The sequence below is a fragment of the Herpailurus yagouaroundi genome, unplaced genomic scaffold, assembly GCF_014898765.1.
Source record: "Herpailurus yagouaroundi ecotype Mexico unplaced genomic scaffold, PumYag 159, whole genome shotgun sequence".
NCBI classification, from domain to species: Eukaryota; Metazoa; Chordata; class Mammalia; order Carnivora; family Felidae; genus Herpailurus; species Herpailurus yagouaroundi.
This window is the reverse complement of record NW_024412400.1, coordinates 51715554-51733397: the sequence shown is the minus strand read 5'-3', so window position 1 is coordinate 51733397 and position 17844 is coordinate 51715554. Positions and strand designations below refer to the sequence as shown.

Below are 17844 nucleotides of genomic sequence, written 5' to 3'. Positions count from 1 at the left end.
CAAAATCAAGAGTTGAACACTTAACCAACTGAGCCACCCAGATGCTTCAGAACCATTTCTAATTTTATGTTTTCTAAAAGTTCATTTCCAAAAATGTATACTTTTTAGATTATTTTTTAGCATTTTACAACCATGAAACAAATAAAGAAGTATTTATTTACTAAGATCCTAACATAAGATTACTGGCATCTGGGATACAGCTAAAATACAAGTAGCTAAACTGAGGAAGAATGTTCACATTGACAAATAGTTGTATCTCTTATGTTAGGTATGACATTGTGAAGCATTTAAAGTGAGATAAAATTTCCACATGAAAATTAATATTGTATTATTGTTATTATGATTTCTCATGTTCATGGGGTTGTTTTACTGGTTTTATCTTTATTGTTCCAGAAGAAACTAGAAAGAGTGTAATAAAGTATCATTATGATGTTTTGAAGTGAGCCTCTCTATGCCAGGCACTATAGTAGATGTTAAATATACAAAGATTTGTAAGAAAGAAGGTGGCAGGGAAGGAAGGGAAAGAAAAGGAGAGGGAGAGAACTCTACCTTCTATAGTAGACAGATGATACTAACAGAGCAAGAGCCAGGTTCATGTAGAGACATGTATACATACCTGGGTTACTATACACACGTAATTTCCTTGTTTTATCAGCTGAGAGGGCCAAGGAGCAATGGCACTCCAGTAGCAACAAACATACCTAGTACCCAGATCTTAGTTTCTAACACCATTTTCCAATAACAGGAACCCGAAATCCTTGGAGAAACAGCTGATTCTATAACAGGGCAGGAAACAATCATGATGAGCCTGGAGTATCTTTTATTTAGTGCTATAAAGTAAGGAAGTGCTCAAAGACAAAACAAAACAAAACCACACACACAATGGTGGGAGCACTTCAAATGAACATAGAAGCCAACGAAAGAGCTCCTAATGGCCAAAGCTGAAACAATTAGAGCAATAAAATAAATAAAATAGTCCTGAATTATAAAATAAATATCCACAAGTACATACTGATAGAATAATTGACTAAATCGTTTGAATTAAATAACTGCAGGAGGAAGAGACAAATATGTACAGAATCCTACATAATTTATGTAGCTATTCTGACCACAAAGAAGTGGAGCAGACTTCCCACACCTTAAATGTGAGCTACACATAATGACTTCCTTTCAAAGAGTATAGTGTGCAAAGTGGGGGGAAAGGAGTACATTTATAGTAGACAAACCTGGTAAACACTACCTCAGCCAGGTGATCAAGGTCAACATCAATAGTTATGTCATGATCAGCAAATGTACTCTTGACATGATATGATGAAAATAACACTTTACCTCTGTGGTCTTCCTCTCCAAAACTCAAAATCTCAGTCTAATTGTGAGAGAGAAACAGACAAACTCAATCTGAGGGACATCCCACAAAATATATAACAAAAGTACTCTCAAAACTGTGAATGTCATCAAAAACAAGGAAAGTAAGAGGAGCCTAGAGATACACAATGAATAAATGTCACGTAGTATCTTGAATGGGTGGGATCCTGGAACAGAAAGAAGACACTAAGTATAAACAAAGGAACTCTGAATAAACTATGGACTTAAGTTTGTAACAGTGTATCCATATTAGTTCATTACTTGTAATAAATATACCATATTAACTTAAGATGTTAATAATAGAGAAACTGGTTGCTTAGTTTATGGGAACGATTAGTTATTCATAAATTTTCTGTAAATCTAAAAGTTTTCTAAAATAAGAGTTTGTTTGAAAATACTAACAAAATGTTAATATGGCACAATGTAGTGCAGGAATAAAGGTGTATGAACTGAGGGAGAAAAGAGATAAAAAGAAAATTCCAAATGATTCCTAAAGACTTTGAAAAAAAGACCAAATGTGTTGTTGTTGTTGTTGTTGTTGTTGTTGTTGTTTTTAATATAGCTGACACAGGCCCTGAGTTCAGTCTCATAATATAGCCAACACACAATGTTACATCCATTTCAGGTGTATAACTTAGTGATCTGACAAGTTTATACATTATACTATGTTCATGACAAATTTAGCTACCATTTGCCCCATGACATCGCTATTACAGTATCATTGGCTGTATTCCATCTTCTCTACATTGTATTCCTGTGACTTTCCTCATTCCATAACTGTAAGCCTATATCTCCTTCCCCCCCTCACCTATTTTGCCCAAGCCCCCACACCCCTCTTGTCTGGCAACAATCAGTTTATTCTCTGTATTTGTAGTTCTGATTCTGCTTTTTGTTTATTTATTCTTTTTTTTTTTTTTTTTTTTTAGATTCCATTTATGAGTGGAATCATATAGTATTTGTCTTTCTCAGTGTGGCTTATTTCACTTAGGATAATACTCTCTAGGCCCATCCATGTTGTCTCAAATGGCAAGATCTCATCTTTTCTTATGGCTGTGTAATATTCCATTGTGTATACATACCACATTTTCTGTATCCATTTGTCTATTGATCGACACAGTTTGCTTCCATGTCTTGGCTACTGTAAATAATGCTGCAGTAAAGATAGGGGTTTACATTTCTACCAACACACACAAGGGGTTTTTTTTCCCCTCCACATCCTTGCCAACACTTGTTATTTCTTATAATTTTGATTTTAGCCATTTTAACTGGTGTAAGGTGATATCTTATTGTGGTTGTGGTTTGAATTTCCCTGATGATTAGTGATGTTGAACCTCTGCTCACGTGTCTGCTAGCCATTTGTATATCTTCTTTGGAAAAATGTCTATTCAAGTTCTCTGCTCACTTTAAAATCAGATTTTTTTTTAGTGTTGAGTTGTACAAATTCTTTATATATTTTGGATATTAACAGCTTATTGAATATATCATTTGCAAATATCTTCTCCCATTCAGTAGGTTATCTTTTTGTTGATGGTTTTGCTGTGCGAAAGTTTTCTTTTTATTTTGATATACTCCCAATAATTTATTTTTGCTTTTGTTTCCCTTGCCTTAGGAGATATATCTAGAAAAATGTTGCTATGGCCAATGTCAGAGAAATTACTGCCTGTGTTCTCTTCTATTTTTTTTAAATTTTATTGATTTATTTATTTTAAAATTTACATCCAAGTTAGTTAACATATAGTGCAATAATGATTTCAGGAGTATATTACAGTGATTCGTCCCCTATGCATAACAACAGTGCTGATGCCAACTAGTGTCTTCCTTAATGCCTCTTACCCATTTAGCCCATCCCCTCCACCCACAACCCCTCCAGCAACCCTCAGTTTGTTCTCCATATTTAAGTCTTTTATGTTTTGTCTCTTCCTTGTTTTTATATTATTTTTGCTTCCCTTCCCTTATGTACATCTGTTTTGTATCTTAAATTCCACATATGAGTGAAGTCATATGATATTTGTCTTTCTCTGATTCACTAATTTGACTTAGCATTATACACTCTAGTTCCATCCACGTAGTTACAAATGGCAAGATTTCATTCTTTTGGATTCCAAATAAAACTCCCTTGTATATACATACCACATCTTCTTTATCCATTCATCTGTCATGGGACATTTGGGCTTTTTCCATACTTTGGCTGTTGTCAATAGTGCTGCTATAAACATTGGGGTGCATGTGTCCCTTCTAAACAACACACCTGTGTTTCCTTGGATAAATACCTAGTAGTGCAATTGCTGGGTCCATATTGAGGAACCTCCATACTGTTTTCTCGAGTGGCTGCACCAGTTTGCATTCCCACAAGCAGTGCACAAGAGATCCTCTTTCTCCATATCCTCGCCAACATCTGTCATTACCTGAGTTGTTAATTTTAGCCATTCTGACTGGAGTAAGGTTGTATCTCATTGTGGTTTTAGTTTGTATTTCCCTGATGATGAGTGATATTGAGCATTTTTTCATGTGTCAGTTGGCCATCTGGATATCTTCTTTGGAGAAGTGTCTATTCATGTCTTTTGCCCATTTCTTCACTGGATTATTTGTTTTTTGGGTGTGGAATTTGGTGAGTTCTTTATAGATTTTGGATTCTAACCCTTTGTCTGATATATCATTTGCAAATATCTTCTCCCATTCCATTGGTTGCCAATCAGTTTTGCTGAATGTTTCTTCACCATGCAGAAGCTTTTTATCTTGATGAGGTCCTAATAGTTCATTTTTGCTTTTGTTTCCCTTGCCTCCAGAGACTTGTTGACTAAGAAGTTGCTGCAGCCAAGGTCAAAGAATGTTTTTGTCTGCTTTATTCTCTAGGATTTTGATGGCTTCCTGTCTTACATTCAGGCCTTTCATCCATTTTGAGTTTATTTTTGTGTATGGTGTAAGAAAGTGGTCCAGGTTCATTCTTCTGCATGTTGCTGTCCAGTTTTCCCAGTGCCATTTGCTGAAGAGACACTCTTTATTCCATTGGATATTCTTTCCTGCTTTGTCAAGGATTAGTTGGCCATATGTTTGTCGGTTCATTTCTGGGTTCTCTATTCTGTTCCACTGATCTGAGTGTCTGTTTTTGTGCCAGTGCCATACTGTCTTGATGATTACAGCTTTGTAATACATCTTGAGGGATTGTGATGCCTCCAGCTTTGGCTTTCTTTTTCAGGATTGCTTTGGCTACATGGGGTCTCTTCTGGTTCCATACAAACTTTAGATTATTTGTTCTAGCTCTGTGAAGAATGCTGGTGTTATTTTGATAGAGATTGCATTGGATATGTAGATTGCTTTGGGTAGTACTGATATTTTAGATATTTGTTCTTCCAATCCAGGAGCATGGAATATTTTTCCTTTGTGTGTGTGTCTTTTTCAATTCCTTTCAGAAGCTTTCTATAGTTTTCAGTGTATATATTTTTCACCTCTTTGGTTAGGTTTATTCCTAGGTATTTTATGGTTTTTGGTGCAATTGTAAATGGGATCAATTCCTTGATTTCTCTTTCTGTTACTTCATTATTGGTGTCTAGAAATGCAGCTGATTTCTGTGTATTGATTTTATATCTTGCAATTTTGCTGAATTCATGGATCAGTTATAGCAGTGGTTTTGTGGAATCTTTGGGCTTTCCATATAGAGTATCATGTCGTCTGTGAAGAGTGGAAGTTTGACTTCCTCCTGGTCGATTTGGATGCCTTTTATTCCTTTGTGTTGTCTGATTGCTAAGGCTAGGACTTCAAATACTATGTTGAATAACAGTGGTGAGAGGGGACATCCCTGTCTTGTTCCTGACCTTAGGGGAAAACTCGTTTTTCCCCATTGAGGATGATACTAGCTGTGGGTCTTTCATATATGACTTTTATGATCTTGACATATGATCCTTCTATCCCTACTTTCTTGAGGGGTTTTATCAAGAAAGAATGCTGTATTTTGTCAAATGCTTTCTCTGCATCTATTAAGAGGATCATGTGGTTCTTTTCCTTTTTTTTATTGATGTGATGCATCACATTGATCGTTTTGCAGAAATTCAACCAGCCCTGCATCCCAGGTATAAATCTCACTTGGTTGTGGTGAATAATTCTTTTAATGTAGTGTTGGATCTGGTTGGTTAGTACATTGTTGAGGATTTTTGCATACATCTTCTAAGATTTTTATGGTTTCAGGTCTTACATTTAAGTCTTTAATCCATTTTGATTTATTTTTGTGTATGGTGTAAGAAAGTGTTCAAGTTTCTTTTGCATGTAGCTGACCAGTTTCCCCAACACTAATTGTTGAAGAGATTATCTTTTTTCCAATTGGATATTCTTTTCTCCTTTGTCATAGATTAATTGTCCATATAAATGTGAATTTAGTTCTAGGTTCTCTATTCTGTTCTATTGATCTATGTGTCTGTTATTTGTGCCAGTACCATACTGTTTTGATTACTACATACTTACAGTGTATCTTGAAATCTGGAATTATGATACCTCTAGCTTTGTTCTTTCTCAGGATTGCTTTGACTATTCAGGGTCTTCTGTGGTTCCATACAAATCTGAGTATTATTTGTTCTAGTTTTGTGAAAAATGCTATTGGTATTTTGATAGGGATTACACTGAATCTGTAGATGCTTAGGTAATATGGACACCTTGACAATACTAATTCTTCCAATCCATGAGCATGTAGTATCTTTCCATATGTTTGTGTCATCTTCAGTTTCTTTCATCAGAAAGAATACCCCTAGGTATTTATTCTTTTGGTACAATTGTAAATGGTGTTGCTTTTTAAATTTCTCTTTCTGTGACTTTATTGTTAGTGTATAGAACACTACCAATTTCTGTGTATTAATTTTGTATCCTGCCACTTCACTGAATTTATGTACTATTTCTAATAGTTTTTTGGTGGAATCTTTAGGATTTTCTATATGTAGTATCATGTCATCTGCAAATAGTGAAAGTTTTACTTCTTCTTTACCAATATGGATGCCTCTTATTTCTTTTTCTTGTCTGATTACTATGGCTGGGACTTCTAGTAATATGTTGAAGAAAAGTAGTGAGAATGAACACCCTTTTCTTATTCCTGACCCAAAAAAAAAACCTCAGCTGTTTACCACTGAGGATTATGTTAGCTGGGGTTTACCATACATGCCTTTATTATATTGAGGTATGTTTCCTCTAACCCCATTTTTTTGAGTTTTTATCATGAATGGATGTTCAATGTTGTGAAATGCTTTTTCAGCATCTATTGAAATGATCATATGATTTTTATCCTTTGTTTTGTTGATGTGTATGACATTGATTGATTTGTGACTATTGAACCATCTTGCATCCCAGGAATAAGTCCCACCTGATTGTGGTGAACAGTCTTTTTAATGTATTGTTATATATGATTTGCTAATATTTTGTAGAAGATTTTTGAATTTATGTTCATCAGGGGTATTGGCCTGAAGTTTTCTTTTTTGGTGGTATCTTTGTCTGTTTTGATATCAGGGTAATTAATGCTAGACTTACAGAATGTATTTGGAAGCGTTCTTTCCTCTTGTATTTTTTGGAATAGTTTGAGGAGAATAACTATTAACTCTTGTTTAGATGTCCAGTAGAATTCAGCTGTGAATCCATATAGTCCTAGAATTTTATTTTTTGGTAGTTTTCTTTATTACCAGTTCAATTTAATTACTTATAATCAGTCTGTGATATTTTCTGTTTCTTCCTGCTTCAGTTTTGGAAGATTCTATGTTTCTAGAAATGTATCTACTTCTAGGTTGTCCAGTTTGTTGGCATACAATTTTTCATAATATTTTCTTGAAATCCTTTGTATTTCTGTAGTCTCAGTTGTTACTTCTCCTCTTTCATTTCTGATTTTATTTATTTGGGTCCTTTATCCATTGTTCTTGGTAAGTCTACTTAACGGTTTGTCAGTTTGGTTTATATTTTCAAATAACCAGCTCTTGGTTTCATTAATTTTTTCATACTGTTTTTTTTTTAACTCTCTACATCATTCATTTCCACTCTGATCTTTATTATTTCCTTTTTTCTACTCACCTTGCACATTGTTCTTTTTCTAGTTCCCTTAGGTATAAGGTTAGATTGTTTATTGAGGTTTTTTTCTTATTTCTTGAGGTAGGTCTGAATTGCTATATACTTTTCTCTTAGGACTGCTTTTACTGTGTCTCTGAGATTTTGAAACTTTGTGTTTTCATTTGTCTCCATTTATTTATTTTTTTTCTTCCTTGATTGTTTCATTGACCCATTGGTTTACTATCATGTTGTTTAGTCTCCATGTCTTTGTGTTTTTTCCAGTTTTGTTCCTGTGATGTATTTCTAGTTTCATACCATTGTGATTGGGAAAGATGCACAGTATGATTTCAATCCTCTTTGATTTATTGAGTCTTGTTTTATGGCCTAATATGTGATCTGTTCTGGAGAATATCCGTGTGCACTTGAAAAGTGTATTCTGGGGGCGCCTGGGTGGCGCAGTCGGTTGGGCGTCCGACTTCAGCCAGGTCACGATCTCGCGCTCCGTGAGTTCGAGCCCCACGTCGGGCTCTGGGCTGATGGCTCAGAGCCTGGAGCCTGTTTCCGATTCTGTGTCTCCCTCTCTCTCTGCCCCTCCCCCGTTCGTGCTCTGTCTCTCTCTGTCCCAAAAATAAATAAACGTTGAAAAAAAAAAATTTAAAAAAAAAAAAAAAAAAGAAAAGTGTATTCTGTTGTTTTTGGATGGGATGTTCTGTATATATCTGTTATGCCCATCTGGTCCAGTGTACCATTCAAAGACATTATTTCCTGGGGCACCTAGGTGGGTCAGTTGGTTAAGCGTCTGACTTCGTCTCAAGTCATGAACTCATGGTTCGTGAGTTTGAGCCCCACATCAGGCTCTCTGCTATTAGTGCAGAGCCCACAGAGGATCCCCTGTCTCCCTCACTCTCTGCCCCTCCCTTGCTCACTCACTCTCTCAAAAATAAATAAACATTAAAAAAAATGTTTCCTTATGGATTTTCTGTCTGGATGATCTATCCATTGATATAAGTGGAGTGTTAAAGATTTTCTTTTTCTTTTTCTCCTTTTCTTTCCCTTTTTATTCTCTTCTCCACTATATATACATATGTATGTATACATACATGTATGTATATATTACATGTATGTATGTATACATACATATGTATATATAGTCATATTTTACATCTTTTTATTCATACTTTTCCACTTCTCCACTATATATATATGTATGTATACATATATATATAGTCATATTTTACATCTTTTTATTCATATTTTTCTTATGCCTAATTATGGCCATTTCTTTTCCACTTAAAGAAATCCCTTTAACATTTCTTATAAGGCTGGTTTCATGGTGATAAATTCCTTTATCTTTTGTTTGTCTGGGAAACTCTTTACTTCAACTTCAAATCTGAATGATAACCTTACCAGTTAGAGTATTTCTGGTTGTAGGTTTTTTTTCTTTTCAGCACTTTGAACATATCATGCCACTTCCTTCTGGCTTGCAAAGTTTCTGCTAAAAATTAGTTTATAGTCTTAAGGCTTTTCCCTTGTAAGTGACTTTTTGTTTCTCTCTCACTGCTTTTATGATTCTCTGTTTATCTTTAATCTTTGACATTTTAATTATTATGTGCTATGGCATAGACTTGCTTGGGTTCATCTTGTTTGGAATCTCTGTTTCTTGGACTTCAATGTCTATTTCTCTTCTTAGGTTAGGGAAGTTTTCAGTTATTATTTCTTGACATAAGTTTCTACACCTCTTTCTTTTTTTCTACAATGTGAATGTTTTTTGGCTTGATGTTGTCCGAGAGATCCCTTAATTATCCTCATTTTAAAAAATACTTTTCTCTTTTTGCTATTCAACTTGTGTGCTTTCTATTACCCTGTCTTCCAGATCAATGATACGTCTTCTGCATTTTCTTGTCTATTGTTGATTCCCTGTAGTATGTTTTTTGTGTCAGTTATTGTATTCTTCAATTCTTATTGGTTCTTTTTATTGAAGAACCTTATTGAAGGTCTCTGCATTCTTCCATTCTTTTATCTAGTCCAGTGAGTATCTTTGTGATCATTACTTTAAATTCTTTATCAGGCATATTGCTTATCTCTATTTCATTTAGTTCTTTTTCTGAGCTTTTTTTTTTCTTGTTCTTTCTTTGGAGCATATTCCTCTGTCTCCCCAGTTTTCTTGCTTTTCTCTGTTTGTCTCTGTGGATAAGATGAAATGACTACTTCTAAAGTTGAAGAAGTGATCTTGTGTATGGTGTTCCTTAGGCAGACTGTGTGTGCTTAGTGACTTTTGTCGGCTGACTGGAGGTGTGGCTGTATATCTTTTAAACCATGGGATGTCTCCATCTCTCTTGCTGTTTTCTTGCCATTCTTTCTATTTTGGTTGCTCAGTAGCTGTTCAGTTAGCCCTCAGTTCTTCACGAAGAATTGTTCTATTAATAGGTGTAATGTGGTGTGTTCCAGGGTGAAAGTGAGTTCAGAGTTTTTTCTTATGTTGCCATCTTGAACTGAAACATGCTCTTGTATTTTGTATCATAGCTTTAAATCTCTCCATGTGTGTGATGTATATTTTGAACATTTCAGCTTATAATACATTGTATTATACAATTATTGATGTTCATGTTAACTTCAGTATTTATAAAGACCACAGCAAATCCTTTATTTTTTACAAAGATAAGCTGTTATCTACAAAAAGAAAGAAATAATCAGATTTGGTGGAATATGCAAAGCATTCTATATTAAGCAAAGCATGGCCTTCAACATTTACTCTATAAAAATAAATAACCCTTTTGACATCCAATGTAGAAGAAAAATTATCATAATGACCCAGATACACTATCTCACTACCTGGAATTACCTTCAACTTCATGCCTTATGTGATTTTTTTCCTGGATGTTCCCTTCATTTAAAATGCTGGTCTCCTCCCAACTTTTTCTAAGTTCAAAATATTGGTTATCTTTCAAAGTGATCCCAAATATTTCCTCTTCCATGAAGATTCCTCTTATTCCCCAATGAAAACAGCTGCTCATTTCTCTGAGCAATCAGAATTGTGTGTTCCTCCATTATCCCATGGACTTACAACAATTTATGTTTTACTTATAGATGTTTCTCCCATTTGGCTGTAAGCCTCTTAAGAACAGGGTCAATATCCTGGTCCTTCTTGCTCTCCACATAGTGCCTGACATTCATTATTCATCCAGCAATCATTCACTGCATGCCTACCATTCAATACCACAGAGTGAACATAAGGGAGAAAATTGCAGCAAAAAATCAACAACTAAATGTCAGTGTTGTGGAGAAATTTTCCAAGTTAGGAAACTAAAAAAAATGAGGAAAAAAGTGTTGCCACAGATCAGGTTATGGAAAGAATTAACAGAAGATATCACAGAACTGGCTTATTTTTATAACCAGCATATCTGCTTCTAAGATACAAACCCCTCTCTTCTACTGCTTTGCCCATTTTTGTGATCTGAGACCCCTGTGGTTTGTGTATAGAAAGCTGGTAGACCCAGGGTGAGTAAAATAAATCTAATCAATGTTCATCTGCAAAAGAAAACATGAATTAGCAGTGAGAATCTAAGGGAAGGAAAAGACAAAACCTTTTTTTCTTGGCAGAGGCCTGAGGCCCAACTTGTGACGGTCAAGCTACTGCATAAGTTCTTAGAAAAGAACTTGTTCTCTTTTGAAACCTTCTGTCAAAGCAAAACATATTGCTGTCTCAGCATGTACATCAGAGCTAGATTTATTTCAAATACCATTTTTGTGTGTATACTCTTATAGAATACTTGGCTTCCTGCTTCTCTAGTATTTATTAAACTCAATTTTTCAGAACATCTGTACTAAAATATTTTTAGCCACCATTTTCAAATAATTTCTGGTAGGGCAATGTTAGGCCAATATTGTGCTTAATTCTATACTCTGAGGACTTTCTTTCTCAATGCAGGGCCTCCTGGTCTTTTCCACTGAACCTTCAGTCACTCTTTACATCTCATGATCCATTCATCCACAGAATGCAGAAATGCTTTCTGATTTTATACAAGGTTATTGGATACTTGAACCCAATTTTTTAAAATTCCCTAAAGCAATTAACCTCACAAAAGCATCCTCTTCCATACCAATGTCTTAGAATCACAGAAAGTTGTTAACTATTAAGATCTCTGTATATATTTCTAAATTGATCTGTAGCTCTATTTTATTTCTAATGCCTTCTCTTCTAATGTGTCATTGGCTGTTCATCTTTAATTCTTCCAAACTCTTTCTGAAAAACCTGTTATTCCTTCACAACTGAGCCCTTATGGTGCACAGATAAGTCTCCCCAATTTTCTAGGGAACCCCAGGGTAGTCTTAGGTGGGGACTGACTGTCATGTTATTAGGGTCCCCATCAACTTTTAATAAATTATAAACCATATTTCCATTTTTAAAGTAGTACATACTAAAATCCAATGATTTTCAAAATATTTCATTTAAAATATCAGCTTAACTCTGAAAGAATAAATACCCTATGCATTATCAAATTATAGATTTAAAAATTCCCAGTATAGAAGAGCCTAAAGTATCTTAACATGGCATCAGCTCAGCTGAGTTCAAATCCTGGCTCTGCCCCAGATTGGGTAGACTTGAGGAGTTTTTCTGGATCCCTGAGCATCATTCATCTTTCTAGATGCCCTATCAAGCATCTATTGCATGCCATAAGCCAACATCATAGTGGCAAACAAGTCATTCACAGTGGTTCACTAAGCTGACATGCCAATGCACTAAATTTCCTCATTTTTAAAATAAAAATAGTAACACCCATCTTGCAGGGTGTAAAAATTAAATGGCTTCTTGCCACCTCTGCTCCATGGCACCACCACCATCCTCCCCCCGCTTTCTTATCCATAAAAGATGATCTCAGTAAGTTTCCCTGCTGAACCTCTTCAGTATGAAATAAGCTTTTCTAACCAGACCAGGCCAGCTCACAGGAAGCCACACCTCCAGCTGAGTTATTCTGGGGGCTGTCTTTGTGGCCCCTGCACAACTACGAGAACAGTGTCACTGGTTCATGTCATACTATCCACTGCCCAGAAAATGCCTGGTGGTTTTCTATCCACTGCCCAGAAAATGCCTGGGTTTCCTCCATGCATTTTCTTATCCTTCCCACATTGTCATTTCAAAGTGCCCACTCAGAAGGAAACAACACTGTATCTCCGTTATTATTGGCAAGAGGTTTTCTTTCTTCCAGGTGAGTTGCTTAGAGATTCCTCATGCATTATTAGTTGAAACAAGGGAAGGATGGATAGAAAGAATATACCTTGTTGAAAGCATATTTTAGTTAAATCTACATTCCATGAAATGGATCCACACCCAAATACACAGTTGTTTGGAGTTATTGGTTCAAAGACTGAAAACTGAAGAATGTATTTCTAAAGGTGTTTGTATGTTGAAGTATAAAGTGTAACTCTGGAAGGAATCCACGTTTAATGCTATGTACATTTGTTTCTAGATTCTGTTAGAAGTTGTGTAGCAAAGTTGTTCTTTACCTGCTCCCTGAAGGGTCATTACTGCCTCTACAGTAAATCCAGTTTTATTCTCATCAGCCAAGAGCCTCAGCCATGGATCCAGATCATGTTCCTCTTTCAGCAGGTATGTATGTCCATGCTTGTCATGGCTCCATAGTGAGTTGGTGGGGTATGAGTTTATCATCATTTTTACTGAATTGTTCTTTGACTAGAGTTCGATGTAAATAACAGCAACGCATACACATTTCATTAGTAATTTTTAACATGGGTTTTCTATATTTTAGGATAGTTTCTTTATAAAAGATCTTGGATTAGCATCAAGGAGGCCAAACCTATTAATATCATGAATATTCTTAGTTTGAAAAAGAAGAAGAAAAGAGAAAATACTTCTGTTGCACAATAACAAAAACAGCTTATTTGGAGGAATAGCTTTCTTTATGTAGAGTTTGTCTTTATTTCTCCACAGCCTTCCAATCTCCAATTAATTTTAGTGTCAACATATCCTTTTTGACATTATTAAGATACGGGAATGCCACCTTTCCCCATAGATGTTATGTATATAGGTAAAATTACATAAAGAGGAAATTTCAACTTAATGAACAACTTAATGCAAACATTTTAGCATCAAAAGAGATTCTTGAATATTTGGAAATACTTATCTTGAATATATTAAACTTTCACATAAAATTTAAATATAGACTATAAAATGTAAATAATAGAAGGAATATCAGACATCATTTTTACAGATAAGAAAATTAAAGGCAGAACTCAGAACACCTGACACCTGACTCAGTGGTCTCTGTGGTCTTTTCCTAGTAGCACATGTGTTAAAAAATGAAATGTGGAGTCGCAGGCAGGAGCAGGAAGGGGTGAAACAGAACATGAATGTTAAAAAATAGGTAAAAATTAGGCAAGGCATGCCTGGGTGGCTCAATCGGTTAAGCATCCAACTCTTGATTTTGGCTCAGGTCGTGATCTCAAAGTTCATGAGTTTAAGCCCCGCATCAGGCTCTGCACTGAGCATGGAACCCACTTGGGATTCTCTCTCTCCCTTTCTCTCTCTGCCCCTCCCCTGCACTCTCTCTCTCTCAAATAAATTTTAAAAAATAAAATAATAAAGAAATTGTGGTTTATATACACAATGGAATACTACTTGGCAATGAGAAAGAATGAAATATGGCCTTTTGTAGCAACGTGGCTGGAACTGGAGAGTGTTATGCTAAGTGAAATAAGTCATACAGAGAAAGACAGATACCATATGTTTTCACTCTTATGTGGATCCTGAGAAACTTAACAGAAGACCATGGGGGAGGGGAAGGAAAAAAAAAAGTTAGGGAGGGAAGGAGCCAAACCATAAGAGATTCTTAAAAACTGAGAATAAACTGAGGGTTGATGGGGGGTGGGAGGGAGGGGAAAGTGGGTGATGGGCATTGAGGAGGACACCTGTTGGGATGAGCACTGGGTGTTGTATGGAAACCAATTTGACAATAAATTTCATATTAAAAAGATAAATAAAATAAAATAAAATATTTCTATAAGAGCACCTATCAAAGTCACCAACCAGATAATTACATTTCTTTATAAAGAAAATGAAAGCTTACTAAGAAAAATGAATTTTAATGCTGAATAGATCATAATCATAAAATGGAACTATAGTAATTAAGAGACAACTTAGACATGCCTTAGGAATACCATCTTTTCCTATATGAAGACTTTTTAGAAAAACACTTAATAATATCTCATAGAGAACAACTCACAGTTTGATGTGAACCAAATTTATGTGAATATAAAAAGCAGCATTTTTTTTCCTTTTCTTGAACTGACCTTATTATTCTTCTACTTATATTTTTCAAATAGTTTTCATCAGTGATATTGTATTTGGTTTCATTGTTGGCTTTGTTCTTCTTAGTTGTCAGTTTTCAGAAAATAAACCAAAAACTTGATTTTATTTTTGCCCCTTTAGTCTTGTTTTATTGATTTAATCTGATTCTTATGTTTCTCTTTAAGCAAAATCACGCAAAAGTATCTATAGTTTATGCTGCTTTTCTTCTTTGTTAATTTTACTATGTTTCCTTTCTTTTTCCACATGCTTTTTATTGGGTAGTCTGGGTGAATCCTGACTTGTGATTAAACAATAATCAAATCTTTGACTTGATCATTACAAACCCAGTACTAGCCTTATATGCTGGGTCAGACTCTTTTCTCTGTCAATTTAACCCATTCATGGAATTCTCAACTTCACAGATTCCAATCTCAATGATCCTCTTTGGAATGATGATTAGTTAAATCAGGTCCTGTTTTTCTTCAAGTGAAAAATCATATGCTGCGTAAGTTTCTGATAATAATTAAGAAACTCTCAGATGTGTCCACATTATGGGTTGTATAATTAATCTGTTATGGGCTCTTAGACTTTTTTAATCTGTAAGCTACTTATTTGGGGTATGAGATCCTCCACCTTTCTTCACTCAGTATAAAAAACAGCTTATCTTGGTGATGATAATTAAATTTTTCTGGGAAAAAACTTATTGGTTTTCATTTAGTAAATTGAAACTTTGTACACACAGACCACCTAAATCCCCATAAGCTAATGCTTGGACAATCACTGACACAGAAAATAAAATTTCATAAACCAATTCCATTATTTTACCAGACCTCACATATAAAGGATAATACATATGGTATTATAAGTAAATAAATAATATTTTATGCCCTTTATTATGTTCTATGTTTTTATAAAATTGTTCTTTTGAATTAAAATACTTCTCACTTTATAGATATCACAACACAATGTTTAAGTGACTATTAAACACGATTGATTAGTAAATATATAAACAACTTAAATCTTCTTTTAAAACTTTGTTTTCATTGACTTAAATGAAATATATGTAAATGTGATTTTTTAAAAATTTATATCCAAGTTACTTAGCATATAGTGCAACAATGATTTCAGGACTAGATTCCTTAGTGCCCTTTACCCATTTAGCTCATCCCCCCTCCCACAACCCTCCAGTAACCCTCTGTTCTCCATATTTAAGTGTTTCTTATGTTTTGTCCCCCTCCCTGTTTTTATATTATTTTTGCTTCCCTTCCCTTGTGTTCATCTGTTCTGTGTATTAAAGTCCTCATATGACTGAAGTTATATGTGTTTGTCTCTCTGACTGACTAATTTCGCTTAACATAATACCCTCTAGTTCCATCCACGTAGTTGCAAATGGCAAGATTTCATTGTTTTTGCCTGCCAAGTAATACTCTATTGTGTGTTTGTGTGTGTGTGTGTGTGTGTGTGTGTGTGTATACATCTTCTTTATCCATTCATCCATCAATGGACATTTGGGCTCTTTCCATACTTTGGCTATTGCTGATAGTGCTGCTATAAACATGGGGTGTGCATGTGCCCCTTCAAAACAGCATACCTGTATCCCTTGGATAAATACCTAGTAATGCAATTGCTGGGTCATATGGTAGTTCTATTTTTAATTTTTTGAGGAACCTCCATACTGTTTTCCAGAGTGGCTGTACCAGTTTGAATTACCATCAGCAGTGCAAAAGAGATCCTCTTTCTCCGCATCCTCGCCTACATCTGTTGTTGCCTGCATTGTTAATGTTAGCCATTCTGATAGGTGTAAGGTGGTATCTCATTGTGGTTTTGATTTGTATTTCCCTGATGATGAGTGATGTTGAGCATTTTTTCATGTGTTGGTTGGCCATCTGGATGTCTTCTTTGGAGAAGTGTCTATTCATGTCTTTTGCCCATTTCCTCACTGGATTATTTGTTTTTTGGGTGTTGAGAAAGGTGATTTTCTCTACATAAATAATCTTATTTTTCAGAACTTAGACTATTAGATCTAGGAATAGTCACCCCTAAACACCCAAAAAAACACCCAAAAAAGTATTTTTGTTTCCCCCACCACCCACTCATACTGTTCATGGTTGAGCTGTTGCATAATGAACTTTTAGTCATTTTACTTCTAGCCTTCATGATCTACTCTGTATAAACTGACTTGATATTTGTACTTTAGTTTTAATTTTATGCCATAATTATCAGATCTTTGAACAAACAAATATGAATATTTATATTAACCATTTTCCAATTAAGTACCATGTTTGGGAAATGATCAAGGTAACACTATGTTACAAAGGTTGGACAAATTTAGAGATCAGTATCAACTGCCTTGGAGTCCTATTCAATAATTTTAATCTTCTATTAAAAAATGAAAAGCCCAAAATGCATCATGTGTTTGATCTTCGAGATAGATTTCTTTGTTGTTTTATTTAAATTTAAACCATGCTGAAATTCAAACCAAGCCCAAATGGTACCTTGTCATCAATCAAACTTTATTGTTCAGGTAAGAGATAATGTTATGGTTTTCTCATTAATGCCTTTCAGAGCCTGTTTCCTGAGCCACTGTCTATACAGAGTCATTCTGTACAATTCCTCAGAGATCTGTGGGAGAAGACCCAGGCAGATGGTGCTCACAGCTTTGAAACAGCCATGATGGAGTCCACATTTCCACAGCAGAAGGTAAACGTTTCTTCCCTTGGACATGTTATTTCATTATTTTTTTTTTAATTTTTAATAAACAAATTTGATTTATTTAAATTCACATTAGCTAACATATAGTGTAGTATTGGTTTTAGGAGTAGAACCCAGTGATTCATCACTTACATATAACACCCAATGCTCATCCCAACAAGTGCCCTCCGTAATGCCCATCACCCATTTAGCTCGTCCCACCCAACCACCTCCCCTCCAGAAATCCTGTTTGTCCTCTGTATTTAAGTCTCTTATGGTTTGCCTCCCTCTCTGTTTTCATCTCATTTTTCCTTCCCTTCCCCTATGTTCATCTGTTTTGCTTCTTAAATTCCATATATGAGTGAAATCATATGATATTTGTGTTTCTCTGACTTATTTCACTTAGCATAATACACCTTGTTGCAAATGGAAAGATTTTATTCTTTTTGATTGCCAAAAGATATATATTC

The 17844-nt window shown here is 35.0% G+C and overlaps 1 protein-coding gene across 4 annotated transcripts in view; it reads left to right on the top strand.

Annotated features, from left to right (window-relative positions):
• VEPH1 (ventricular zone expressed PH domain containing 1) overlaps positions 1 to 17844 on the top strand; it is a 261729-nt gene that overhangs the window by 173695 nt on the left and 70190 nt on the right. For all 4 annotated transcript variants that reach the window (XM_040480593.1, XM_040480591.1, XM_040480590.1 and 1 more), the window contains 2 exons: positions 12846 to 12985; positions 17249 to 17383. In XM_040480593.1, the coding sequence (XP_040336527.1) occupies positions 12846 to 12985; positions 17249 to 17383 (275 nt within the window). The remainder of the gene's footprint in view (positions 1 to 12845; positions 12986 to 17248; positions 17384 to 17844) is intronic.